This window comes from Bubalus bubalis, chromosome 20 (genome assembly GCF_019923935.1).
Source record: "Bubalus bubalis isolate 160015118507 breed Murrah chromosome 20, NDDB_SH_1, whole genome shotgun sequence".
Taxonomy (NCBI): Eukaryota; Metazoa; Chordata; class Mammalia; order Artiodactyla; family Bovidae; genus Bubalus; species Bubalus bubalis.
The window spans coordinates 46,002,548-46,030,318 of NC_059176.1; the positions used below are offsets into that span (position 1 = coordinate 46,002,548).

The following is a 27,771-nucleotide window of genomic DNA, read 5'->3' on the forward strand; positions in this document are numbered from 1 at the left end:
AAATTATAATAGATTGAAACAAGTTACCAAACAGTATGTTGGGATTAAAAATAGTTCTGGTGGGAATGTACATAATTTAAGTCTCAGAAACGCATACTAAAGAACAATTTTGGTTAAAATATTAATTGGAAATGGATTTAAAAATCCTGATTTCCTCTGACAGATTTTCTAAATTTCTTGTTTAAAAATTTAAAAAATGGTTAGTTTTCACTTAAAAAAATTTTTTTTCCTACTATAGAATATTGATTTTGTCCTTGAGAACCCAACATGATGTGAGTCCGCTTCCTTTTAAACATGATTTGAGAATTAGAAGGCCTTCACCGCGGGAGCGATCTTGCGGAAGAATTTATGACCTTGAGAATTTGTAGTTTCAAACAGGTAGCCAGGAGGGGAAGGGTAGCTAGCCGGGCAGGTCTCCAGTTTCTTGGGCATATACTCCAGAGAGTACGTGGTGATGTCGTCAAACGGAAGCGACCTCTTCAAGGGAGCGTCCGCAGGTTTGCAGCTCTCGGTGGGAATTAGTTCATGGGGCACGTAGTGAGACCTGAAAGTGCTCAGGCCATCGAATTTTCCAGATGGGCTGGGGATCTGCGGCTCCTGCTTAATGAGTCCCTGACGGCAGCTTTCCCATGCTGGGAAATCTTGCTTCGTGGTGCTCTTTCCTTGGAAAGGAAAGTTACGATTTCTCCTACGAGAAGCAGGCCTGATGGGAAGCACACGCGTGGCCTGATGCGGGACATAGTCGAGGTGGCTGGTGCTCAGCAGCTGCATGGTGCCTGCGGGAGGGACATACTCTGGCGCTTTCTGTACTTGCGGTGCTGGGAGTGCCCACGCTTGAAAGCTGTCCCGGAACTCGGTGCTTCCTTCAAATGGAGCGTCCTGGGCCACTCTGGTATGTGCAGGTCTGCAGATCTTTGCCGTTTGACCAACGAGACCCTGAAAGTCGCATCGGTGAGTTGTGAGGTCCTCCAAGGGTTGGTCGGGTGGCTTGTAGCTGTCTTTTGGCCTTGCCAACTTGAATTCTGGTCGATGAGGCACATAATCAAGGCGATGACTTGTGTTACCGCTAAAGGGGGTGGTAGAGCGTTCGACTGCTGGACTGGGTTTACAGCTTTGTCTAGGCTTTATCTCCCGAGGGACATAGTCATCCTGAAATGTTGTTGAATTTCCAAATCTCACAGTAGGGGGATAGTAAGTTTGTTGTGGCTTGTAGAGTTCACTTTTCTGAATATCCCAAGCTCTATAATCATCTTAAAAATTTAAAAGAGAGAGAAAGCATTTTTAAATACTGCAGACCACCACCACCTTCTAAAAATTGTGACTGACTTCTCTCATTGCCGTCCTTGCATTTCCTTTAGGTATCTCAACACCAATTAAGTAGGCAGTTCCACTGATTTCCCCTCAGATTTATTCCTTTTTTCCTTCACTTCTACTTTGCTCTTCCTATCTCCCCACTTTAATACACACAACTTTCCACTTTCAGATTCTTCTGATATAATATGGGAATGGAACATCTGAGCCTGACTGTTGATTGTTTTTGAAAACCGATAAGGTTGTGTTTTGAGTGAAGACAGAATTTAGGAGATTAGGGTTGTGTTCCCAGGAACTGGTTGGGTTTTTTGTTATAACATGCTGAAGTGAAGCATAAAAGCTAGGGATTAACATAAAACCAAGGGCCCTGCTGTGTGGGCAAGAGTGATGTGGATATTACGCCTTACTTTGGGGGGGACTCCTCAAAGTAGAGAAAACTTCAGCTCCACTGTACCCCCTGAAAGCCTACAGGACTCCCTGAGCAAATATTCAGGGTCCAGGGTAACTTGTACTATCCCAGGAGGAGTACTGGCTTCAATTTCCCTCCTTGGGAAATGGGCTTCATCTGGAGGTGAGGGGACCAGACTGAATGCTCTCTAAAGTGTAAGAGACTAAGTATGGAATTTAGAAATGAACATCAGGGCTGAACCTGGGATTTCATGTTAAATACCTTAATTCTTCTTCTTGCAGCTCACCTAGACCATGGATGGAAAACTGAAGTGCTTATATTTCAACTGAGGTTTATTTAGGCTTTCTGTTTCTAGATGAGAAAGGGAGAAAGCTGAGAAATACTATGGAATTGACTTCACCCCAAAATATGTATCTCTAAATACCAAAAATTAATTTATAAGAGATGGAAGATATACATGATAAAGAATTAGAGTCTAGGCTAAAGGCCATGCAGTGTTTATTGGAAAGGCAAAAGTTCAAATGCTTCTTCTGTGGATACTTCTTTTGAAGAGAAAAACTTCTCAGTCATGGGCATTTCTGCCAAAATAGCCACGTTTTTTACCAAATAATGATTATTCCCACCACCTTCAAGCTACTGATATTTGAATGAGAATGAATAACCTAAGAGCAGGCAATCTTTTGGATAGCAGAGACCTGGTAAGAAAAGATGATCTGGGTCATGCACATTCTTGGTCTTGTGAACTTACATTTGAAAACAAATTCAGATACATGTGGGAGAAGAATGTGAAAGGTGCCATGGAGCAGAATTGGAGAGCTATGGTGGGCTGAAGACTTTGCAACAGACTCATAAGGAAACAGTGACATGATACATAGGCAGAGAAGGTGAGACCTTGAGGGCGATCAGAGAAGATGTGTCCAGGGGAGTGAGGATGCTGTGAGAAAAGCCAGCTAGCTCATGGCGGTGGTGGGCTGGGGAAGGGGTAGTTCTCCTCTAAGCTTCCTCTGCACGCGATAGCTTTCCAATTCCACGTCACATGAAGCTTTACCACAAACTCTCTTTTTCTTGAGTCACCATGAAGGAATCTCTGTTGTTTGTTACAAGTATAAAATTATAGCACTATTTTTCAGTAACTAAAAGGAAACCAGAGGATGTTAATGGAAGGTCTATGGTTCAATATAAACATACAGGGAGACCCTTTGTTGCCAAAATGTCTACAAAAAAGATGTTAATTTCATGAGAGAAACTAAACAGAAGAGAATATTCTCCCTTACCAAAAAAGTTTGGTTTTCAAAAAGGAAGCAAAAATTCAGAGAGATGAGGTTTGATAGCAATGTATTAATTCCAGAGATCTGCAGAAAATTGGTTTGCCTCTTTTAAATATCCCTATGTTCATATGCCTGGAAATTTATTATTTTCCTATAATATTTATTAATAACATTCTAGCAATACCTTTAAAACATCATGGTCTTTATTAATGTCATTGGTTCTTAGTATCTTATGACACTTATGGAAAAAAATCAAACATAATGCCGCCTACATTTAACAATGCATCTGGTCATTTGGCAACTACAGTACTGCACTTGTGAGATAAGGGCCATTCAGTTTAGATGGGAGTTCACTTTCTTCTAAACAGCTTTAAGCCCATGAGGTGCTTGCATGTGTTTGCTCATCATGAACATCCAGATGCAGAGCCCCAACTCCATCCTTACACAGTGAGCTGTTCTGGGTCCCTCTTTGAGGACAAAAGTCCTCAGCGGCACATGCAGTTTCTTTCTCTTGGTAGTTGGGGCTCTGTTCTCTGTGTTGTCTTATGGCACCAAGAATGTGGGACCAGTTTTCATAAAGTCAAGGGGCTCCATCCTTTCTTTCTCAATCCACACATCATCAAACTTGTCTCACAGTTTTAATCCTACCTGTAAGTTGATGACTCCCAAACTTGAATCTCTACTCCAGACTTCCCTTGAAATCCAAACCAACATACCTATCTTCCTCCTAGACAATCTCTATTCAAATGTCCAAGAGGTAAATTGAAACTTAGTTTGCCCCAACTGAGTTCACCATCTTGCTCAGACTCATTTTCCCTAAATAACACAACAATAAAACACTATTTTGAATTTGGCATCTCATGTAAAGATTTCACCCAGTTAATTTTCTCTCCCTCACTCCTTTCTCTCTGTTTCAAGTCATTTTCAAATCCTGTTTATTTTACTATCTAAATTATAAGTTTTTCCATCTGAGGCAATCATGCAATGAGTAGCAACCTGATGAAATCATCAAAAATAAGAATAAGGAAATAGAAGAAAAAATATTGTAAAATAAGGTTCTATAGGGTTTACAGCAATCAACTTTGTTATCTTTTAACAGAATCAGCATTTCATTTCATCAATTTTCTCTACTGTTTTTCTCTTTACAGACTCATTGATTGCTGCTCTTCATGCTTCTCTCGAATCATTTTCCTTCAACCTGAAGAACTTCCTTTAATTACTTTTGTAGTATGTATCTGCTACTAACAGATGTTCTCCTTTTTTTTTCTTCCCTAAAAACCTCTTTATTTTACATTATTTTGAAGGATATTTTCACTACATATAAAGTTCTAGGGTTCACTGGGTTTTAAATTCTCAATTTCTTTTTCCTTTTAACATTAAAGATGTCATTCATTGTCTTCAGGCTTCTATAGTTTCTGGTGACGTTAAGTACATTTCTAACTTTTCTTTTGTAGATAATGTGTAGTTTTGCTCTTACTACTTCTAAGAAGTTATCTTTACTTGGTTTTCAGAAGTTTGATGACAGTTGCCAGACATGGCTTTGTGTTTATTTTGCGGTTTGATAAGCTGCTTGAATCTGTGGCCTGAATTCCTTCACCAATTTTGGAAATTCTTTGACCATTATCTCTTCCCTTTCTGATTCTTCATAAGTCTTATAAGGTTTTATTATTTGCTGGAAGTTATGCATAAGAAAATCATAGAAACTAAAATCAGTGTTACTTTCAATAGAAGACAGCTTGCTCTTCCCTCTGTTGAGCAGATAGGATGTGGGGCAGACCACCTTGATCCAATCAGGAACTGAGCGAGACTGGTGTTCAGTGACATCTTTTTTTTTTTTTTTTTTAATTTTATTTTATTTTTAAACTTTACATAACTGTATTAGTTTTGCCAAATATCAAAATGAATCCGCCACAGGTATACAGTGACATCTTTAATTAGACAAAGTCTTCCTCTAATTACAAATTTCTTCGGACAAGACCTGTGATGTGTTTGTAGCTTTGCCTTCATTCTAGTGGGGCTCTGTCTTCCAAGCACCTGTTCCCAAGAGAGACTGTGGGACATTTCTGTGAGCTCTTTCCAGCCCAGTCTTCTAGCCCACCATGCCCCCTCAACATTTAGCAAACACCCTACAAGGGAAACCAGCCCCGCATCTGGGGTACTTATAGATTCTAATCTGTCATACCTGCCTATGTGTGAGGTTCTCCACTGATTTCCCTTCCTTCTAGAAGAGTCCCCTGCTTATGCCACCCCAATCTTCAGCCTCGCCTAGACTTGACAGATGCTTCCAGAGGAGTGAACAATTGGCCACCTCAGCTCATCTAGGAAGGGCTACTCCATCTCTGTAAATTTAATTCTTTGCTTCTATTTAAAAAAAGATTTAAAAAAAATTTATGTATGTTTTTAGCCGTTTCAGTGGAGGTTATGGCTTTCTGCCATCTACTATATCCTATCTGGTAGCAGAACTCAAAAAATTTTAGTGGCTACTAGAAAAATGTTAACCTCCTCAGTCTGACAACCAAAACATCACAATCATAACCTATGTTTTTGGAATTAGACACCAAGCACTCAGATCCTGAAATTCTCTGGTCCACACCATGTTCACTGAATACCCTTTTATTTTTCTGGCTTTATGACTTTTTGCTCATCTCACCCTAGTTTTTAGGATGTCCCTCCTCTTTCTATACATTAATACTTACTAGTCTCTGATGCATTCTCAGACTAGCCTGCAGTGATATCTTGTTCAGTCTAAATTTTTAAAGCACTAATTTTTTCATAAATTTTCTAGTGAATCATTCCCCCCTCCTTGTGATATTTCATTTACTTCTTGTATGACTATTTAATTTTTCATGCTATATTGCTCTTTTTTTCCTCAACTGTAAAGTTTCTAAATGTCAACAACCCTGCTTCATTCAGATCTCTATTCCTTGTAGTGCCTGGCACACAGAAGAGTAATCCCTAAAAAGTATTTATCAAATCAAATACTGACCTATTTTCTTTATGTACACTTTAGTCTGAATAAGTTTCTAAACCAAGGCTGCTGGGGGCAGATAGATTTCTGTCTAAGAGTCACCAGTTCCATAGAGCCACATCTCCAGAATCTAGATGATGCCCTTCTCACCATCTTGTAGTTTTTGTTTTTAATCATATCCCATTTCCATCTGCCCTCTATTCTCTAACTGTTAGGTTATAGTGAGAGGCTCTTCCCATTGTGATTCCTCTTCAGCTACAGATGTGTCCTTATGGAGGCTCTACAGAGCCTGTAGTGCGGTCATCACACAGGATGGTGACATGTCCCCTTGGCCCATAGGTTTTCTTGTCTCATGCTCTCAACCCGGAAATGCAAGGATAACTTTTCCTCACTAGGAAAGATCAGGAGGGAGGAGGCCAGAAGGAACCCAGGAATCCTCAACATTGGATTATGGGAATAGAAGTACATGAATCTATAGGAAGCCCAGGTAATGAGACGCCAGAACTAGTATTGGATGTTTGAATGTGTGTGCGTGTGCATATGTTACATATAAATAGTCAAGGCATCAAGGATTATCAATATTATTGAATTTTAAGTGAACTTTATGGAGAAAAAAAGAATAAAATCTTACTATGGTTGTTTAAAAGACCCAGTACAAACATTTCACCAGTTTTATGTCAAATTATTACGTAATACATTATCTCCTATGCATACCAATTCATATATATCTTAGCAATTACTATATGCTGTATTAGATTATGAAAATATATTTATTCACTGTATGTGAAAATCTTTGTGAAAGTTGCTCAGTCATGTCCGACTCTTTGCTACCCTATAGTCCATGGAATTCTCTAGGCCAGAATACTGGAGTGAGTAGCCTTTCTCTTCTCCAGGGGATCTTTCCAAAACAGGTCTCCCACATTGCAGGTGGGTTCTTTACCAGCTGAAGGACAAGGGAAACCCAAGAATACCAGAGTGGGTAGCCTATCCCTTCTCCAGCAGATCTTCCTGACCCAGGAATTGAACTGGGGTCTCCTGCATTGCAGGCGGATTCTTTACCAACTGAACTATCAGGGAAGCCCTGATATGTTCACTGTATGTGTTGTCTTAAAAATTTGTTCTTTGTATGGTGTCTTATATGCTCACAGCTTAAAAAAAAAAAACAAAGAACATTGTTTGTGATGTCCCTACTGAGCTGACATAGATCATAATATACTAATTCTATATACTTTGGAATGTTGTTTGGTCATTCAGTCTTAAAAAGAGTGACTCTTTTGTGACCCATGGACTGTAGCCCACCAGGCTCCTCTGTCCATGGGATGTCCCAGGCAAGAATACTGGAGTGGGTTGTCATTTCCTTTTCCAGGGAACATACACTTTACATATCCATTAAACTGCTAAGAGTGGTGTTTAAAGAATAAGTGTGTATTCAGTTATTATCTATTTAAAATATAAATCATTACTGTTATTGTGGATGGCATCACTTTTATAAAAAGGTTTATTAGGACATAGCCATTCAGTTATATCACATATGAGTGAAAAGACTGTAAGCCTAAATATGCAATTACATTATTAACAAAAAATATAGAAATAGTATGAACTAACCAGATAGCCTATTTTTGGAAAATAAAGAACTGCTCAAAGCAACAGTGTTCTAAGACCAGATTGATTTTTGGAAAGAAACTGGTCACACATCTTCCAGCCCCTTTCTCCCTGCAGTTGGTTGCCAGCAGGCAGAAGGTATTCCATGCTGGAAGACCTAGAGCAGCAGGTGGCCTGTGGGGATCCAACATTGTCTCACTGGGTGAACATGCCTGTTTTATTCTGAAGTTCAGTATCAGGGACCATCTGCTAACAGAGGTAAGTGTCATCCTCTATCCCAGCCTTTATCAGTATAAAAGGCAATATTTTGGTTCTCTCCCTGCTAACTCTTTTGGTTGGTTCAGAACTTGAATGGTGAAGAGGGTTGCTATTTATCTGACTTTCTCAAAGGCTGCAGTATGCTCCGTAGTTCCATACTGGGAGGAAAGGAGAAGTGCCAACTCAAAATGGCATAATGTGACAAATAGGACATAGTGCTTGTTCAGTAGTATCCTTTGTTTTCATGGTTTGAGATAAAGGAAACTAAATGGCTGAATTTAGACAGGAACCCAGGTCTCTTAATTCTCAACCAAGCAAATGGTGTTTTTTCCTCTCTATACAATATTATTTTGACAAAAGAGAAAGAAGTTTTCTCCTAAGCCTTAGAGATTTAAGTTTGGCAATCTGCCAGAATTGCGATTTGATGTTGGATGTCAAAGCTGAAGGTTAAGTTTTTGGTTTTTGGCGTTTTAATTTTGGAAATGGCAAGTTACCTTTATAGGTTGGGACAGTGTCCAGCTTTCCTTTTTTAACTTGTTGTCTCTCCAGAGGCCGAATTATCACCACAGGCTGCACTTTGTAAGAATTAAAATCCCGTTTGTAGGTGGTGCCAAGATCAATCACCCCCTGTTTTGGTTTATATTCTTCTGGTGCATGGCGAGGCTGTTTGTCTATTTCATAAGGACGATAATCTGACCTGAAATATATAAGTTTGAAACATAGCCTCACAGGTTCTTTTGTTTTTAACTCTTTCAATTTAGTATTAAAGTTTTCAATACTTTCACTAGAAAAGTCTAGAAGATATTAAAATGGTGATGGTTGGTAGACTCCTTGAAAGAGATTATTGAATTCCTTGATGTCCTGCCCAGTGACTAAATATCTTAAGAAAAATAAATATTAAAAAAAAATTTCCAGTTTTCCAAACATCTTTACAATGGATCATTGGTTAACTGGATCTTACAGAAATAAAATAAAATCTTCCAAGAATTGAATTTTTGGCCGTATCTGGAAGGAAATCACAGGTTAAAGGTTTAAATGAATCTGAAAAAAATTTAACTATATCCCCTGGGTCCACTTTGTCAAAACCCTTATTCATCCTATTAAAGACTCTAATGAACTGTTTGGGTGTGCTGTCTTTTTGTTGAGTCATGCTGTCTTCCCACTCATCATTAAATAATCAGTTAAAGGAGTCAAGTACATCTGACTCTGGCCTTTAGACATCAGTCATATTCATAGCATGGATGTAAGTCTTACTTAACTTCTGACCCCCCAGCAGCTCTTGCCAGGGATGGGGGTCCTAGGGTACCCTGGCCACCCTGGGCATTTGATAAACATTATGTTATTGCAGACACTGAGGCTGTCTGTTGAATTGGAGAAGACCACAGACTTAGAATGTTAAGACCAACTGGGCCCAAATCCTGGCTCTGTCATTTGCTACATGTATTATATTGGATAACTTCACCTGTCTGTTCCAGTTTCCTTATATATAAAACAGAACCATAATGTCATCTGCCTCATACAGGGTTGTTTTAAGGACTGATACATACATGCATGTACAGCATACACATGACTGTTTTGTACACATAAAGAATGATTATTTTGATTACTACTACTATTACTAAAAGTCTTCCAAATTGCTTTCTTTTCTTTGGCATTGACTTCCTATTGACATTTCTATTGGCATTTCTTTTCTATTGGCTGTGGTCACTTATTTTATGATTTATTCAAACCATTTTTTTTACTAATCAGTATTTTCTGTATGCGGTCATAACCTCCTAAAAACAAAACTCACTGAATCCCTTCTCTGTTCACAATGTAACTTCTTAGACTTGTTAACTCACCCCTGTCAATCCACTTCAACCCACCTCCTTGACCCACTTCAACCTGGTTTTTCAGCACAGCCCTCTCTAGTACAGTTTCAAGGTCCACAGTGACTTCCATATGGTGAAATGCATCAGACAGTCTTAGTCCTCATCTTACCAGAGCTCTCCAGTAGTAACTTTCATTATTGACCATTCTTTCTATTTCTCGAAATCTCTTTCTCCCTATCTTCCTCACTATTTCTTCCCAGTCTCCTATGTCGGTTCACCCTCCTAGACTCAGGCATGAAGTGCTAGAGCTCCTCAGCACTTGGGTCTGCACACTCTCCTCTGCTCGTCGCATGTTCCCTCCTGAGCATAGCTCCTCCACCCCCACAGCTGCCATCACTAACTAGATGGAAATGCCTCTCAAACTTACATCTCTGCTTAGACCACTTCTCTTAGCTCCAGACCAGTTTTTACAAGGCCTCTCAGATAGTCAACGGCATCTCAAAATGTACTATACCCCTAATCAAAATATTTCTCCCCAACAAATCTGTCTCCTTTTGCTTGATCCTTATCTTAGTGAATGGCACCACCACTTCTTCAGCTGCACAGTCAGGAACCTAGACTGACCCTTCATGCCTCATGGGACTGAATCCGTTGTCGTGTATGTCTCCTGCAATGGCAGGCAGGTTCCTTTATCACTGGTGCCACCTGGGAAGCCCCTTCATGCCTCACCTCCCTCTTAAATTTAGTTTATCACCACCTCCTATCAGCTTTTTCTCCTAAATCTCTCTTAAATCTAACTGATTTTTTCTGTCTCATCTACCACCCTGATATTCTAAGCTTTTGTAATAGCTCATCTACACCAGTTCAGTAGCTTCCTAAACTCACTCACTAGTTCTCTCTCCAATCTTTTCATACCCCCTGCAACACACACACACATACACACACAGCCCTCCAAAAGAAACCCTCAGTGGCTTCTTACTGCTCTAAGGCTATAGGAGAAACAGCATGGCCCCTTCCAGTAGCTCCAATTCACCTTGTGCTTCCTCTGCCCCTGCTGGCCTTCTCTGTCCTGCTTCATGCTGCTCTCTGCCTGGAAGGCACTTTCTTACATTCTTAATCCAGTTAAGTGCTTCACAGCCTTCAGATTTTAGATCATTCTTCTCATTTCCCTGATACAGTCAAGCCTCCTATTCTGGCTTTCAAGTTACCTGGTGCCTACCCTTCCTAGATTTGATCACCGTTGCACTTTTATACTCATTCTGAGTGATGTTTTTGACTGCCACCTCCACTAGACTGCAGTGTCTGTAAGCACGGAGATCAGGACTGTTTCTGCTCATCACGTATCCCAGGCACCAGGCATAGCACCTGACACTTAACAAAGGCTTGAGAAATACTATTTAGAAGATGAACAACAGTAGACATCACATACCTCTGCTTCTCAAGATATCTGAGTTGTTCTTCGCCCTTCCCAAATACCAGCTAGAGAGGAACAGGCTAAAATGCAATCAGGAAGTGGAAGAATCAGGGAGAGGACAGAGGAAGCTTAGAAGTCTTAATTTCTCTAGTTAGATTAGTTATATGTTAGAAAGTGTACCTCCAAACCCAAAGCAACTTTCTGTGGAGACGTAGTGAAGGGTAAATGCACTCTTACTCATCTGATATACCCTAAAACACTGGACATGTCTGCACTCAGACTTTGAGGGCCGCCTTCCTGCCACCTCTGGCAGTCACTGATGGTGCTACAACTGTAATCCTCCAAAGGACCAAAAGTCCCGAACAAGTCCAGACGTCTGCTCTGTACAGTTTCTTCCTACAGTACAGAGAAGTACAGAACAGAATGACACATTAGTTTTTAAGTGTGCAGATGAATCAGCTGCTATCTGCTGCCTAGTCAACACTGTCAACATGAGGGAGTCAAGCAAGAGTTCCAAATCCCTTGAATGAGGTCCTTGGAAATACTTCTGTTCTTAGTTGCTAAGTTGTGCCCAACTTTTATGTGACCCATGGACTGCGGCCTGTCAGGCTCCTCTGTCCATGGGATTTCCCAGGCAAGAATACTGGATTGGGTTGCCATTTCCTTCTCCAGGGCATCTTCCCAACCCAGGGATCGAACCCGAGTCTCCTGCAGGCAGATTCTTTACCATCTGAGCCACAATACTGCTAATTCCCTCGTCAAAATACAAAGAAAAGATCTAGTGTTTTACTAAGTGGAAAGATGATTTAAGAAATGGAAGGTTTCGTTTTGTTGGTATATTTGAATCTGTATTTAGTTTTATTTTATTTTTACTATTAAGGCTACTTGAACAAGGCAATGGAGAAAACCCAGAATTGAAAAGCAATTGACTTTTTAAAAGAAACATGTGGCAGGTTAAACTTTCTTCATTTTTTAGAGTTGGTTACATGCAAAATCTTTATTCAACAAATATGAATATTGTTAACTTTATTTCAAATCTCCATTATGAATCACTAAGGCATCAAGGAAGAAAGGAGTAGAGGTGGAGAAAAAAGGAGTAGCTTTTCCCCTTGGCTCTATCTCAGCCAGCTGCTTAGTTCCTTCATCTCACTGACTACGATCTGGGATTGTCTTGTTTCTCTGATTTTTGTTTGGGGGCCGTTTATAGTCACAAGACTATAAACAGTGGTGGGGAAGCCCTTCTTTCCATTCCACATCAGACCCAGTGGATAGTCCAGGACCTGCCCACTGCATTGAGACTGTAGCAACAGAATCACCAGTGATGCTGGTTAAAAATGCATATTCCTGGAATCCACTCCATTAGCTACTGACTGTTTTAGGTGGTGGTCTGGAACCTATAACTATAACCTTTCTTGATGATTCCAAATCACACAAAAGTCTGAGGACTATGGAAGATCTTCACATTTCTGGAAGAGCCACACACCTACAGAGGGAACCACAAGAGTTGCCTGAAATGTTAAAAGGCATAAGTATTGGACTAAAAGTTTGAAGGTCTCCACCTTTGCTATGTAAGTAAAATGATCTTTCTTTGAAATGAAAATGGATAATACTAAAAGTTAACATTGTTTGAGAGCATTTTAAAAACCCTAAATTATAGAAATCTGATGTACGAGTTCTTTGAAAGCAAGAACCTATGTTTATTGATATTTTTTAATGCCTTAGATTGTGCCTTGAATATAGTGTGCACATCAACAGAATAAAGAAAAGAACTGAATTGACAGAGATACAAAGAGATCAAAAGTGCAGAGCCAAGTGAAAAGTTGAGGCTTAAAAGAACTTTTCTGTCTTTCACACACTGAATAAATATTGAGCACCTACTATGAGCTAGTAGGCATGTAATAGGTTTCTGGAAATAGAATGCTGAGAGAAGAAGACACACAGTTCCTGCTTTCACTGAGACTAATCTAATGATAAATAACAGGCAGATACTTTCAGAACTTATATAGGGGACTTTTACCTCACCAAAAACTGGGTGTCAGAGAAAGCTTTTCAGAGTAATGATTGAGTTGAGATCCATATGTTGAACCAACATAAACTAGGATAAGATGCAGGAAGAATTTCAGGCAGGTAAAATAGTATCTTGGAAGGCTATGTGACAAGGGAAATTTAGTACATTAGAAATGAAAAATGTCCTATGGGATATAACCAGAAGAGTGCAAAGGGCATTACAGTGAAAATAAATCAGAGAAGAAAGTGGGGACTAAGCAATGAAGGGATTTGATCATATATTAAATATAATGGGAAAATACAAGAGCAGTTTTAGCAGGGAGGTGATAGGATTGGATCTGCATTTTAAAAAGGTCATCTTGCTCAACATCACTAATTATTGGAGAAACTCAAATCAAAACTACAATGAGGTACCACTTCACATTAGTCAGAATGGTCATCATTTAAAAGTCTGTAAATAACAAATGCTGGAGAGGATGTGGAGAAAAGGGAACTCTCCTCTACTGTTAGTAGGAATGTAAGCTGGTACAGCCACTATGGAAAATAGTGTGGAGGTTCCTCAAAAAACTAAAAATAGAACTACAATATTATTCAGCAGTCCCACTCCCAGGCATATATCCAACAAAACTTTAATTCAAAAAGATACACGCACCATCCCTATGTTCACAGAAGCACTATTCACAATAGCCAAGACATGGAAACAAATGTCCAGTGACAGATGAATGGATAAAGGTGATGTGGTACATGTATACAATGGAATGCTACTCAGCCATCAAAATGAATGAAATAATGTCATTTGCAGCAACATGAGTGCAACTAAAGATTATCATAAGTAAGTGAAGTAAGTCAGAAAGAAAAAGACAAGTACCATATAACTTGTATGTGGAATCTAAAATATGGCAAAAATGAACCTATCTATAAAACAAAAACAGACTCACAGACAGAGTACAGACTGGTGGTTGCCAAGGGCGTGGGGGAGGGAAAAACTGGGAGTTTCGGATTAGCAGGTTGTAACCTATCACATTAATCTATTGGATGGATAAACAACAAGGTCCTACTGTATAGCACAGGGAGTATATTCAATATCCTGTGATGGAAAAGAATGTTAAAAAAGCAATGTCTGTAAGTGTATAACCAAGTCACTTTGCTGTAAAGCAGAGATTGGGACAACACTGTAAATCAACTATACTTCAGTGAAAAATAAAATTAAAAAAAGAAAGAGGTCATCTTGGTCACCTAAAGTTAGAAAACAGATCAGAGATGCAAAAGCTGGAGTAGATACAAACATAAACCTTAGGAAGTTATTGCATTCTGGTCACATTGGAAAGCAGACAAACACAGAGATTTTAGGAGGTTAAAAAAGAAATCAACAGAACCTTTTATGTTTCCCTTCTGCATTCTCATTTTTGTCATTCTAGCTTAGTTGTCATCTTTCTGTTTTTCTCAAGTTGTGACTCAACCAGTTTCTTGCTTTTTAGATTGGTTCAACTTAAATCAACTAAATAGTTTAAAGAGTTCAACTAAATAGTTTAAAGAAAACTTTATTAAAACCAGGAGAGTGGTGAAAAAATAAGTAAAGCAAATTGTTTCTTGATATTTACTTAAATGTTGTTATTCCTTCCATCTTGCCACGATATGCTCGAAATTCTTCCTTGGGCTTCAGACTCTGAGGTGGAAGAACACTGCCGTATGAAGGATATTTTTCCAAATATTCAGTTGTGGCACAAGACTCGCCAGAATTTTCATAAATCCTTGTGGTTCCATGTGGGCAATGATGTCGCCTATGCAAACATAAAAAACTCATAACAGTTTAACTCACATGAGCAATTGTATGTGCACACTGCAGAGGTAAATATGATAGATGGCAGTTTTGACTGATAAAGTGAAAGAAATAGACATTTGGAAATTTTTAGTTACATAGTATGAAAAAAAAAAAAGATTAAAATAGCAAGATGAAAAAGTAACAGACCAGGTCAAAACTTCCCAAAGGGGCCCAACAATCTTGATCCTGATAGACAGAGACAGCGTATTAAACCATCAATGAGTTTGTTCTCTTAGAAGAGCAGGGATCTTTGCCCCACTCTATCACAGTAGCATATTCAAAAGCAGAGACATTACTTTGCCAACAAAGGTTCGTCTAGTCAAGGCTATGGTTTTTCCTGTGGTCATGTATGGATGTGAGAGTTGGACTGTGAAGAAGGCTGAGTGCCGAAGAATTGATGCTTTTGAACTGTGGTGTTGGAGAAGACTCTTGAGAGTCCCTTGGACTGCAAGGAGATCCAACTAGTCCATTCTGAAGGAGATCAGCCCTGGGATTTCTTTGGAAGGAATGATGCTAAAACTGAAACTCCAGTACTTTGGCCAACTCATGAGAAGAGTGGACTCATTGGAAAAGACTCTGATGCTGGGAGGGATTGAGGGTGGGAAGAGAAGTGGACGACAGAGGATGAGATGGCTGGATGGCATCACTGACTAGATGGACGTGAGTGAGTGAACTCCGGGAGTTGGTGATGGACAGGGAGGCCTGGCGTGCTGCAATTCATGGGGTTGCAAAGAATCGGACACGACTGAGCGACTGATCTGATCTGATCTGATCTGATCACAGTTGCAGGTGGTGGCCAGATCTCAAGAACTGGTTAAGTGAGCCTTTCAATAGTGGCTCCCAGCTTTGCCAAGATTCTTATACCTCAAACATACAACTGAAAACAGGGGTGGCACCACTGCTGAGGGGATTCTTAGAACTTCAGCAAAAGACATGTCAGTGGGAAGCATTACCAATGTTTAAAGCTCAGAGAAGATTCCTCTTGCTTTGGCAATGCCTCAGTTCTCTGGATCATTTAACTGCCTGAAGAAAAGGGAGCCTCCAACATCATGAAGACTGAAAATTCCTGACAGCTGGATGGGAAAGGAACTTGGATTGGATAGAAATGAAAGATTAGAAATAATAATTAATTTTCATGCACTTCAGTGTTTTCAAATATGAATCAAATCCTCAAATGTTGATTTATCTTTTAATCCACATTGGATTATTAATTATAAACATTTACCATGAAACTAAGGGGAAAACTGCTTTCATCAACATTCTAAGTGTCTTTCCTTTGGAGGAGATTACAATACCACGGGGCTGACATATTCATAATATTCATTGAGCAAACAGTGATCTAATCCCTGGGTCAACAGGGAAGTTGAGGAGGAGAAGACTATTTCTTAGGTGATGGGAGGTTGTCAGGTAGGACTCACTGACCAATTCTAGGTTTCAGGAAATTAGATTACAAAGGAGAGCAGGCTGGATGGGCTTGGGAAAGACAATATCGGTCAGGCAGGGGTGGGGAAAAAAAGCAAGGGATAAAAGAAAGCGTAACATGGGTCGAAAACTCATCGACTTGCACTCCGTTCTATCTTCTGTTTCCTTTCATTAATTTTTAAAATAGTGTGGGGCATACACTCTCCCAGTCGAATCAGATCTCCCCCACTTACCAGCTTGACCTCCGCTGCTGCACAGGCATATAAATCCCCACGCTGGATGGCACTGGAGTTTGCGCCCCTGGATAGGAGCCCATGGAGAAGGCAATGGCACCTTACTCCGGTACTCTTGCCTGGAAAATCCCATGGACGGAGGAGCCTGGTAGGCTCCAGTCCATGGGGTCGCTAACAGTCGGGGACGACTGAGCGACTTCACTTTCACTTTTCACTTTCATGCATTGGAGAAGGAAATGGTAACCCACTCCGGTATTCTTGCCTGGAGAATCCCAGGGACAGAGGAGCCTAGTGTGCTGCCGTCTATGGGATCGCACAGAGTCGGACAAGACTGAAGCGACTTAGCAGCAGCATAGGAGCCCACAAATGCGTGCGTGCGTGCAAAGTCGTTTCAATCGTGTTTGCGACCCTGTGGACTGTAGCCCGCCAGGCTCCTGTGTCCATGGGATTCTCCAGGCAAGAATACTGGAGTAGGTTGCTGTGCCCTCCTCCAGGAGATCTTCACAAACTAGGGATGGAACCTTGTCTCCTGGGTCTCCTGCGTTGGCAGGCGGGTTCTTTATCAAGTGCCAGGAGCCCACAAAGCAAAACTGCTTAACCCGAGATAGCTGGCGGGGTGCGCGGCCAGCATTCGGGGACCCGGGAATAAGTGGGGACGTCGCTGCGCCCGGGTACCCGCACTTCCGCGGGGCGGCCACTTGAGGGCTTCGTCCCCGCAGCGGCCCTAGCTCACTTCCGAGCCCGGCCGCCGCCACGCCGGCCGTTCCTTACCCGCAAGTACAAATCTGACACAGACACCAGGTCCTCATGCTCCCGGCTCCTCAGCTCCTCCAAACTCGCAGCTTCCGCTGTTCCACCGCGCCCTCCGTAGTCAAGGCAACCGCGGGAGCCCAGGAGACGGACGCGGCGCCGGCTTCCGGCGGCGACACAGACGCGCGCTGGTCAAAGGTCGTGCGTCGCTAGCCCCGCCCCCGGCGCGCAGGCCTTCGGGAGATACCTAGTTGTGGGTGCCTGCGAGGTGCGTGGTGTGGTCTGCGTCGGGGTCCGAGGGGGACTGGTTGGGCGGCGGGAGCCGGTGAGTGCGGGCCCGCAGGGCGCTAGGCTTCCTCCTCTGGCCTCCTCTGGCAGCTCCAGGTGGTGGGGGAGCCCGGGGCGCCGCGGCGGCGGAGCGAGGCCGGGGGCGAACCCGGGCTGGGAGCGGCTGCCGTTCGAGCTTAAGTGTCCTCTCGCGCCCGACTGCTTTTCAGTGTGGACCCGGAGTCCTCAAAGAAGAAGGGAGTGATGAAGAAGGGAAGGTGGAGATGAGGGTTTATTTTTTCTTTTCCCCAATGTGGGAAGGAATGAAAGACATTCATTGCACCTGCTCAGCAAATAAGCACGTGACCCAAAACTTTATTCGGGCTCCATAGCAGTCATCAAGCTGAATGTTTCCCCTCCAGTTAAAGCAAGCGGAGTGATAGGAGGAGGGACTTGGAAAAAGATCGAGGAGCGGAAGGAAAGATAATCAGCATCTTCTTTCCTGCTTAAGACCCTTGCGATACGTCATCACTGACCTGGAGAAATTCACCCCAGTACAGAGTCCAGGGCAGAGTTCCTGGTGTCACTGGGCACCCAGCCCTAAGGAGCTCTGATTCATCGCAGATCCGGAACGATGAGTAAAATCCACAGTCGTAGTACAGTAGTTGCTGAAGTGCTCAAATTGGACTTAGGTCTGGGTGTGTATCTGCCTTTAATAAGGGTTTTTACTTGAAGGAACTTGAGAAATCTTGTCAGTTCCCAGTATTAAAAGCCCTTTTTTGTTGTCCCGATCTTTAGTCATTTGTAATACGTCTTTAATTTTTAGTCACAGAAAATAAGTGACCATGGTGCTCAATAGTTTGGATAAGATGATTCAACTCCAGAAGAACACTGCTAACATTCGGAATATCTGCGTTTTGGCTCACGTAGACCATGGTAAGAGCCCTTTCTAAAGAGCTTGTTTTCAGTAATTAAGGGGGTGTGTCTCCACACGTGTCATTGGAGTGATGCTAAGTTGAAAGTCTTATTTCTTTTACGAGTTTGATGTGGTAGAACACAGCCAACTAGGGATTGGTGTTCTTCTAGATAGTTGGTTTTTAAATGAGAAGTTGAGTTTTTGTTAAACTATCAAGTATTTTTGAAATGGCTTTCTAATATAACAAGTCTGTAGTCTTAACATAATATTCTCAGAACCTGTGTTCTAAGTTCAGGGTTCTTTGCCCTCTATGTCAGATGGTAGAAATTTATGAACAGGGCACCCTCTCAGCTGTAGAGGTGATTTGGGGGTTGAGCAACACAAGGTGAGACATGCAAAAAGTAGATGATAAGGATTGAGAGAGCTGGAGAGTCAGGAAGCTAGGAATGCGTTAAGAAAAGGCTTTATAGCATAATTAGTATTAGAGATGAACCCTGAAGGGTGATTCAAGATGGCAGATGGGGACACTCATTTCAAGTGGGAATAGTATCAGAAGGGGAGAAAGAAATGTATGTGACCAGAGGCTGGGACACAAGAGGGCAAGGTGGGCTGATCCATGGTGCTTAGCTCCCGACAGACATTGCTTTCATGCCACAGCATCGCCTCCTGCTAAGCCTGCTCTTGATTTCAAACTACTTTTTGTTCACCCAGTCACAGCAAAGTGATAAGAGGTGGGAGTGTGAAATAAAACCTATATCAGATCAGATCAGTCGCTCAGTCGTGTCCAACTCTGCAACCCCATGAATCGCAGCACGCCAGGCCTCCCTGTCCATCACCAACTCCCGGAGTTCACTGAGACTCACATCCATCGAGTCAGTGATGCCATCCAGCCATCTCATCCTCGGTCATCCCCTTCTCCTCCTGCCCCCAATCCCTCCCAGCATCAGACTCTTTTCCAACGAGTCAGCTCTTCACATGAGGTGGCCAAAGTACTGGAGTTTCAGCTTTAGCATCATTCCTTCCAAAGAAATCCCAGGGCTGATCTCCTTCAGAATGGACTAGTTGGATCTCCTTGCAGTCCAAGGGACTCTCAAGAGTCTTCTCCAACACCACAGTTCAAAAGCATCAATTCTTCGGCACTCAGCTTTCTTCACAGTCCAACTCTCACATCCATACATGACCACAGGAAAAACCATAGCCTTGACTAGACGAACCTATATACCATCCTGAAAGTGAGGGAGGAGGAGATAAAAGTGAAGAGATAGGCTATGCTGTGTCTTGAAGACCCCTTCCTGCCAGCGAGGCACTAGGACAAGGGTTGTTGTTTAGTTGCTCAGTCGTATCTGACTTTGCAACCCCTGGACTATAGCCCGCCAGGCTCCTCTGTTCTTGGGATTCTCCAGGCAGTAATACTGAAGTGGATTGCCATTTCCTTCTCCAGAGGATCTTCCCCACCCCCCAGGGATTGAACTCACATCTCTTGCATTGGCAGGCAGAGTCTTTACCACTGAACCACCAGGGAAGCCCCTGTGTAAAGTATGCCTCAATTAAAAAAAAAGTTATTGGACAGCTTTTAAAGTTGGAGATACAGTTTATAGCACTGTGGAGTGCTAGAATCTTTGCCCTTCCAGACAGTGCACTGTTCAAAAGTCTAGTTAAAATGCTCATTGTGTTTTCTTTAACTTACTGTAGGTAAATAGGAAATACTTTGTAAAGCAATTCTTATGGTTAAACGTTAAATATGTAGATGCACTCTACCTGCCTTCCCCTTTAAGAAAAGTCTATTTAAATTAATATTGTTACTTTAACAGGAAAAACTACTCTGGCTGACTGTCTTATATCTAGCAATGGAATCATCTCCAGCCGCCTGGCAGGCAAGGTATGTTATTATATTTGATATATACGTACATTTCAGTAAGTATTAGCAAATCTACAATGCGATGAAGCATTTGTTGTGTTCATAAAGACCTCAAAAGTATAGAGCATAGTTCATGCATCTAAGAGACTGGCAGTCCATTTAGCAAGATAAAATAGATTGTTGAGAAAAAATTATTTCTGTGTTGCTTTTATTTTAGTTTATATTAATATTTTATAAGTGTAAGAATGAGTTTTTGCAGTAAGTCAGATGATCACCTGGCATGATTGTGGAAGATTTCACAGGTGGAATACATGCTTCACAGCAGGAAATAATGTGGATAAAATGGATAAAGGCTAATTTGTGGGTTTTGAGTGGAACATTTGCCTAGCAATTACTGAGAAAGGAAAAGGTGCTGGTACAAAAAAATGTATCAGATTATGACGATCTTGAAGTACCTAAGTACTAGTACTAACCTGAGTACCAAAAGAAGGCTTCTGAAGTATGAGGGTCGTGAGGAAAATCATGTTTTAGGAAATAAAAGAGATCTTTGTTTCTAGCTGTGAATTGAAAGGACTTGGAATGATTTATTTGTAGTAGAAAAATAGATATCCCTTCCTTCAGTGAATTTAAGATATAGTCAGCAGGATTTATCCAGTGATTGGTAATACAGAGAAGAGGAGATGGAGAAGCAAAATTGAATTTGAAAAGTAGACCTGAGATACTAAAGGAAGAATGGGGCCTTTGAGGCAGATCAGGTCCCCAGGAAATTGGCCCAAGACATTGTCTAGAGGAGGCTTAAAAAACTGGGTGGAATAAAGTAATAAAGTGCTTTTATTTTTCCTATTTGAGAAGTTAGAACAAGTACAATAACTCTACTGTAAGTAGATGAAATAATAAAGCATAAATTAATGAAGTAGAAAAGATCAAAGCCAAATTTGTTCTTCAAAAGATTCATACAACTAACAAATACGATACAGTAATGATGGACATGTCATTATACATTTAAAGAGTGAATCCTAATGTAAACTATAGACCTTAATTGATAGTAACGTACTGATATTGGTTCATTGATGGTAACAAGTACCACACTGCACACAATGTAAGACGTAAATAACAGGGAGGGAACTGTGTGTAGACGTACTTAGGAACCTCTTTACTTTCCAGTTATTCTAGAAACTTAAAATTGCTCTAAAAAGAAAGTCTATTAATTTAAAAAGAACTACTAGCAATGTAGACATTGTGTGATTATCTTGCATTACAACTGATAAATATCTAAAAACTGATCAAGGAAAAAGGAAAGGAGAAAGAAATACATGATACTAGGCAAGAAAAGAAGGCAATAGCAACCCACTCCAGTGCTCTTGCCTGGAGAATCCCAGGGACGGGGGAGCCTGGTGGGCTGCCGTCTATGGGGTCGCACAGAGTCGGACGCGACTGAAGCGACTTAGCAGCAGCAGGCAAGAAAAGTGCTGCAGAGATTTAAAGGGTAATAATAGTGGGACCTAATGAACAACTTCACAGCAGTAATAAGCCTAAAAATTTAAATATTTAAAACAAAAGTCCACATCAGTCCGTTTTAACGTTAAGGTTGCGTTTTTACAGTTGAGGTACATGGACAGCAGAGAAGATGAACAGGTCCGAGGGATCACTATGAAGTCCAGTGCCATCTCACTGCATTATGCGGAAGGTAAGTCGGTCTGCATTTACAGGACAGTGGTTTTGTATCTTTTGTGTCTTCCTTTCTCTTTCCAAATCAGTTTCACCCCTCAGGTTGTTTTGCTTTACCTTCCACAAACTTCATTCTGGCCTTTCCAGATGATCAATTTTCAGATCAGAGTCAGGCTGTCCAGACTTGGGTACAGATGGGGACCTCCGACTGGCTTGAGGGCAGAAGCACTGGCAGTTCACACCTGCCCCCGTCTACCCAGGTGCTTGTGGAGTTATCTTCTCTGGGAAGGTCTGGAGTCATAGGACCTTGCTGGCTCAATCTTATCGCCCCGTTTCCTCACTGGGTCCTCGTTCTGTCCTCTGGCCTGCCTGTTAGATCTAGAGTCTTATTTACTTGGCTCTGCATTGCCATGGTCACTGTAGCTTTTATCCACTGATCAGAATGACACTCTGACAGTAATACTTTTAGGGATTTGTCGGACAGACATAGTCATACGAGCATGTGAGATGTATGTTCATTGATATTCACCCTAATGTCTGTATCAATGAAAAGAATGCCTTAGTGTCTGTCTTTGGAAAATAGTTAAGTAGAGTGATACATCCATGCTGTGAAGTGCTCTGCAGCTGTTCCAACAACTGTGTGATTATATAGAAAAGATAAAGTTGGAGACCAAAAGCAAGTTGCAGAATAAATACTTAAAAGACACAAATGTGTTTTGATGATAAGGATATATTAAGTATGTAGATGAAGGTGCCTGGAAGGCTGTAGACCAAAACCTTAACCATAATTATCAGGGACTGGATTATGTGAAAACTCACAGTTTTCAAGATATTTATTTTGTACCGTTCGGAAATTTTACACAACATGTGAGTTTTGATCAGTAGAAGACAGTAGTAAAGATGTATTTCATTTCCCTAATGGACACAGTGTCATGTCCCTGACACTAACACCAAGGGCTGTGCTGTGTGGGGTGTGGCTCTTCTCTTTGAGGTCAGTCTTTAAAACGGTTTTGAACTAAACCAGTTTTGAAGCTCTTAGGTACATGAATTCTCAATGTATTTAAAGTAATGCCTTAATTTTTAAAAAACTACCTCTCACATTTTAAAGAGTATGTCCTAATTCTGTGATTCAGCAAATGGCTCAGTGGTCAGTTTTTTTCCTCTCTCTCCTTATTTTTATGAACTTGAAGAGTTTAGAGGTTCATGGACTGTTCTTTAAATAGTCTCAAAAGGCCTATTGTCGTTTCTACTCTGTAGCCATTCTTTATACCTGTGAACAAATAATTGCTATCACAGAACTTCTAAAATGAAGTTTTCATTCTGATTTATCTTTAAAAAAATTTTTTTAAAATTTACAAGTTTTATATGTGTTGTAGAAAATTTACAGTAAAACATAAGATTGAAATAATAATTGCCCTAGTTTTACCCCCAGTTATTTTATGTTCTTGCATTTAATCCTGTCATCAGTGTGCATGTGTATGTGTGTGCTTGCAAGCTGTGAGGTAGGTATCTAACTTAAACCCCCCACCCCCGCAAAGAGTTAACTACTTATTGCAACAGCAGTCTCATTTGATTATTAAGTACTGTGTCATTAGTCCTTGGTGTGGTGCTGGTGTCAGCACCTCTACATGAATGAGGCAGTCAGGTGGGACTGCTGTGAGCCAGAGAATAGACTCGGTCCACCCATGAAACACCCCCTCCACCTGGGTGGGGGCTGGTGCTTTTTACCTCCAACTGACAGATGCCCTGTGTTTTTCTGTTTTGTTTTGTTTGTTTGTTTTTTCAAGAAAAGGCATCAAGATTTTTGGTAAACTCATCCAGTTTAAAAAAAAACTGGCAATTATTAAGAAATGGTAAAGTACAGTATAGAGCAAATTGTAGTGGGCTTTTCACTGTACTTCAGGCATATGTGCTAGCTGACAGCCTGGTTCAGGGGGACACTCAGTATTTACCCAAGAGGCAGCCATACTGTAGCTTATAAGTGCTCCAAATGTGGAGACCAAGGCTGTGGAGGCGTCTGCAGACAGATCCACTTGTAAGTTCACCCCCCTGTAAGCACCTCCAGGAAGTGAAAGTGTTAGTCACTAAGTCGTGTCTGACTCCTTGTGACCCCATGGACTGAGGCTTGCCAGCCCCCTCTGTTCATGGGAATTCTGCAGGCAAGAATACTGGAGTGGGTTGCCATTTCTTCCTCTAGGGGATCTTCCCGACCTGGGGATCAAACCTGGGTCTCCCACACTATAGGCAGATTCTTTACCATCTGAGCCACCAGGCGAACACCTCGGTAGGGGTCTGTGCTTATGGGCTAGTAGAGGGTTTCAGCATGTGACCCTCTGGTCTTAATCTCTAAGACTGGGCCCTGGGGACACTGACTCTTTCCATCCAGATGCACATGAGGCCAGCACGTATCAGTAGCTACTTGTCGCTTCCAGACACGTCAACATTCACTCGTGTTTCTGATCACTGTCCTTTTCCTTTGGGACCAGGCTTGGAGGATGGGTTTCCATTGTGCCTAGTTTGACTAAAGGTCAGATTTTTTTCCTCCAAAGATAATGAACGCTTTACCTTGTGAAGCATTCAGATGATGTAAGATCTAAGAAGATGTGTGCACCGTGGTTTGATTCTGAGCTGCATGTCTCATCTGCGTGATTTTGTTTAACCCTTATGGCGATCCTGGGAAATGGAGATTCTCCTCATTTTACATGTGTGCAAAACAGAGTTCAGAGAGATTAAGAGACCTTCCCAGAGACAGAGTAGTTAGCATGTGGCAGTAGTCCTGCATAATGAATGTGTGCTCAGTCGTGTCTGACTCTCTCTGACCCCATGGACTATAACCCTCCAGGCTCCTCTGTCCATGGGATTTTCCAGGAAAGAATAATGGAGTGGGTAGCCATTTCCTACTTCAGGAGTCCTGAGAACCAAGGAATCATTAATATATTTCCAGCCTGTTTATTTGGACCAGGAGTCTCTCAAAAGTCATTCAGTCCAGGCCACCACTGATTCCCCCTTCAGTGAAATTCTCTGCTGTCCACCAGGGGTTGCTCTGGCTCCTTAAGGGCGTCTTTTGTGGCATTACCCCCATCTCTGTTGTCTTTGGTCACTGCCCCAAATGGAGGTCACGTGGTCTGGCCTCTCAGTCATCTTGTCCCCATGTTTCTCACGCCTGCTCTCAACCCCTCACTATTCCCTTCCCGCCCACACCTTTCTCTGAAAACTTTCCAAGGTAAACCTGTGTCCCTCCATCCTCAGTGTCTTTTGTCAGTTTTCCCTCCTCCCCCTGCCTGGCTGTTTTCTAGTCACAGCTGTCTTGTCCTTCTTTTGAGTGAGTGCTGTTTATTCTGTCATACTCTGTCCTGGGTGAGAACATGAGATCACCCTTCTCCTTGTTCCCTGGTTCTGGTTCAGAGTTCAGTTCTTCCACCATTGCTTTAAAGCTCCATCTCCTTCGAGACTCTTACCATCTAGCCAGTTATTCTCCACCCCTTCTCACCACCTCAGCTTCTGGTCACAGTCCCTGGTCGCCATTCATTAGTGACTTTGGCACCTGGTTCATCATTTTCCTTTTTACCCATATCCACCAAGGTAGCTTTTCCTGTGTCTGAAAAATGACCTCTTCTAACAGCTTGAGCTTGGCTTCTCGACAGCAGTGATGTGTACGCCTCTGCTTCACCCACCCCTAGCATGGCTGCTTTCTGCATTTTAATATCACTCCTTACTGGTCCTCTGATATTTCCCATTTAAATGCTCCCTTCTGCACAGTCTTTACTTTTCCAGCTCTCTCACCGGTGTAGCAAGGGACCCACTTGACTTCAGGAAGCCCTTCAGTCTCCTGCGCCCCATCGGCATCCTTCATTTCATCTCTGCCTCCTCCTGTCCAGACTTGTCTTTTTCTGACAGTCTCGCTGAGGCCCTCAGTGTATCTGCTGTCTTGGCCTCCTGTCCTCCCAGTGAAACTCTAACCCTTGGTAGAGCTGACTCTACATATTTTCCTTGTACCCTTGAGCTGGGCTCTCGGCTGGTCGTTGGGCCGCTGGCAGACTTTGTGTGTCCTCTGTCAGACCTTGCTCATTCTCTCCCACTGGAGCTCTCTTAAACCCTCTTGTCTCTTCGAGTCCACCTCTCAGTCCCTCTCCCACAATCTCAGCAGACGTTTGTCCATTCTATTTTACAGAGAAAAGGAAAATTCTCAGCTATTTGCCACTACCCCTCAAAGTGTAATACGGCTGGCATCTTGCTTGCCTGCTGTCACTGTAAAAGGCTTGCGCTCTGGGCTTACCTCCTGTGTCCTGGTGCTGTCAGCTTTTCAGCATGCTCAAGCCTCTCATCTTCAATTGTGTGTATTTGTGTGTAAGACTTAGACAAAAGTGTACCGCTCTTACTCCTTCAGTGGCTCTGACAGCAGGCCCTGTGCTTTACGATAATGGCACATGTTAGCAGTGTGAAATTGGGTGAAACATAGTTGGTCCTTGATCTCTGACTTTCTGTCTAGGGTCATATGAACATAGAGAATTTCCAAGTAGATTGCAGAGGCTTAGGACATTTACATGGGTTCCAGGCAGTGAACATCAGTCTTTTCTCACTCCAGGGTTTCTTATTCTGATTCTGAGCCAGATGAACAGACAAGTGTTGTTTCCCCAGTTGCAAAGTCTAGAGGCACCTGTGACCTTTACAGGAAGTGACTAAGCTGGTAGATAGACCTGGGTATGTTTCTGACTTGTGACTGCTTTTGTGACCTTGGGTAAATCTCTTCCCTTTTGGGAGCTTTAGCATGAAAGCTAAAATGAAGTGAAGGGTTGGGCTATGAAAATGATGAATGGTTTAGAGAACCTCACAGCTTTTGTTTTATGTGACAGAGCATTTCTTCAGTCATTTCTTAGAAGCTCTCCTGCTCTCAATTGCCTGAGGAGGAGGGTTGCATACCTGCGCTGCTCAATATGTGTTTTCAAATCTCATTTCAGGCGATGAGGAGTACCTGATTAACCTAATAGACTCTCCAGGCCACGTGGATTTCTCCTCAGAAGTGTCCACGGCTGTTCGCATCTGTGACGGGTGCATCATCGTGGTGGACGCTGTGGAAGGGGTCTGCCCGCAGGTAGTGGATGGTCGCCTGGAAATGTTTAACTAGTTAGAGAAGGCAGGGGGAGAGGAGGCCCTGGCCATCAATGACGCTGTGGCACTTTAGACTCTCTGTGACACCAGAAAGCTAGTTTCCATTTCACATTCCATAGTGTTCCAGCCTGTGGTGGAGTTAAGTCACCCGGGTTCTGAAGGGATATTAGAGAGAATGACTTAAGGTCCTTTGACATGCCTGTGGTATTCTCTGGGAGAGGGACTCAGTGGACATGAGAGACGCATGCAGGGGGCTCTGGGGGCTTTCCTCCAGTGAAAGAGTCTCTCAGCCGTGAGGGGTTGTTGACAGTGAAATTCTGAGCTGCTTCTCCCCTACGTGGGTGAGTCTTTTCTGTTGGTTTCTCACTCTGCAGGCGCGCGCGCGCACGCACACACACACACACACACACACACACACACACACACACTCTCTCTCTCTCTCTCTCTCTCTCTCTCTCTCTCTCTCTCTCTCCCCCTCCCCCCCCTCCCCCTCTCCCCCTCTCTCCCTCTCTCCCTTCCTCCTCTCTCTTCCTCTTCCAGATTCTTAATCTGCACTTTCTTACCTTTCCCACCAAAGTTCAAATAGTTCTCCCTAAGGCCAGAGGGAACATACAGCTCTGGTCAGCATGAAACTCAGAGTGGCTTTCTAATCTCAGTTTTTAAAATAATTTTTCTGTG

At 42.2% G+C, this 27,771-nt stretch overlaps 2 protein-coding genes across 8 annotated transcripts in view; one reads left to right on the top strand and one right to left on the bottom strand.

Moving 5' to 3' along the window:
• Positions 1 to 251: 251 nt before the first annotated feature.
• Positions 252 to 17,435, bottom strand: SAXO2 (stabilizer of axonemal microtubules 2). Of its 4 annotated transcripts, XM_044933172.1 has the most exons (6): positions 17,297 to 17,371; positions 16,526 to 16,592; positions 15,824 to 15,959; positions 14,650 to 14,829; positions 8,311 to 8,513; positions 252 to 1,250 (listed from the first exon to the last, which is right to left on the bottom strand). In XM_044933172.1, exons 3-6 carry the CDS (start codon positions 15,883 to 15,885, stop codon positions 307 to 309), a joined length of 1,389 nt encoding a protein of 462 aa, XP_044789107.1. In that variant the 5' UTR covers positions 15,886 to 15,959; positions 16,526 to 16,592; positions 17,297 to 17,371; the 3' UTR covers positions 252 to 306. The 4 variants fall into 4 exon arrangements, with proteins under 4 accessions (XP_044789107.1, XP_044789104.1, XP_044789108.1 ...); XM_044933169.1 differs by lacking the exon at positions 16,526 to 16,592 and having other exon boundaries at positions 17,297 to 17,435; XM_044933173.1 differs by lacking the exon at positions 15,824 to 15,959 and having other exon boundaries at positions 17,297 to 17,434.
• EFL1 (elongation factor like GTPase 1) overlaps positions 17,419 to 27,771 on the top strand; it is a 113,343-nt gene continuing 102,990 nt past the window's right edge. The window contains exons 1-5 of one of the 4 annotated variants that reach the window (XM_025271517.3): positions 17,419 to 17,543; positions 18,369 to 18,478; positions 20,270 to 20,337; positions 21,919 to 22,003; positions 26,943 to 27,076. In XM_025271517.3, coding sequence (XP_025127302.3) covers positions 18,388 to 18,478; positions 20,270 to 20,337; positions 21,919 to 22,003; positions 26,943 to 27,076 — 378 coding nt within the window. In that variant the 5' untranslated portion in view covers positions 17,419 to 17,543; positions 18,369 to 18,387. Of the gene's footprint in view, positions 17,601 to 17,771; positions 18,241 to 18,368; positions 18,479 to 20,269; positions 20,338 to 21,918; positions 22,004 to 26,942; positions 27,077 to 27,771 lie in introns of those variants that run through there. The other 3 variants (XM_025271520.3, XM_025271518.3, XM_025271522.3) reach the window with 3 other exon arrangements.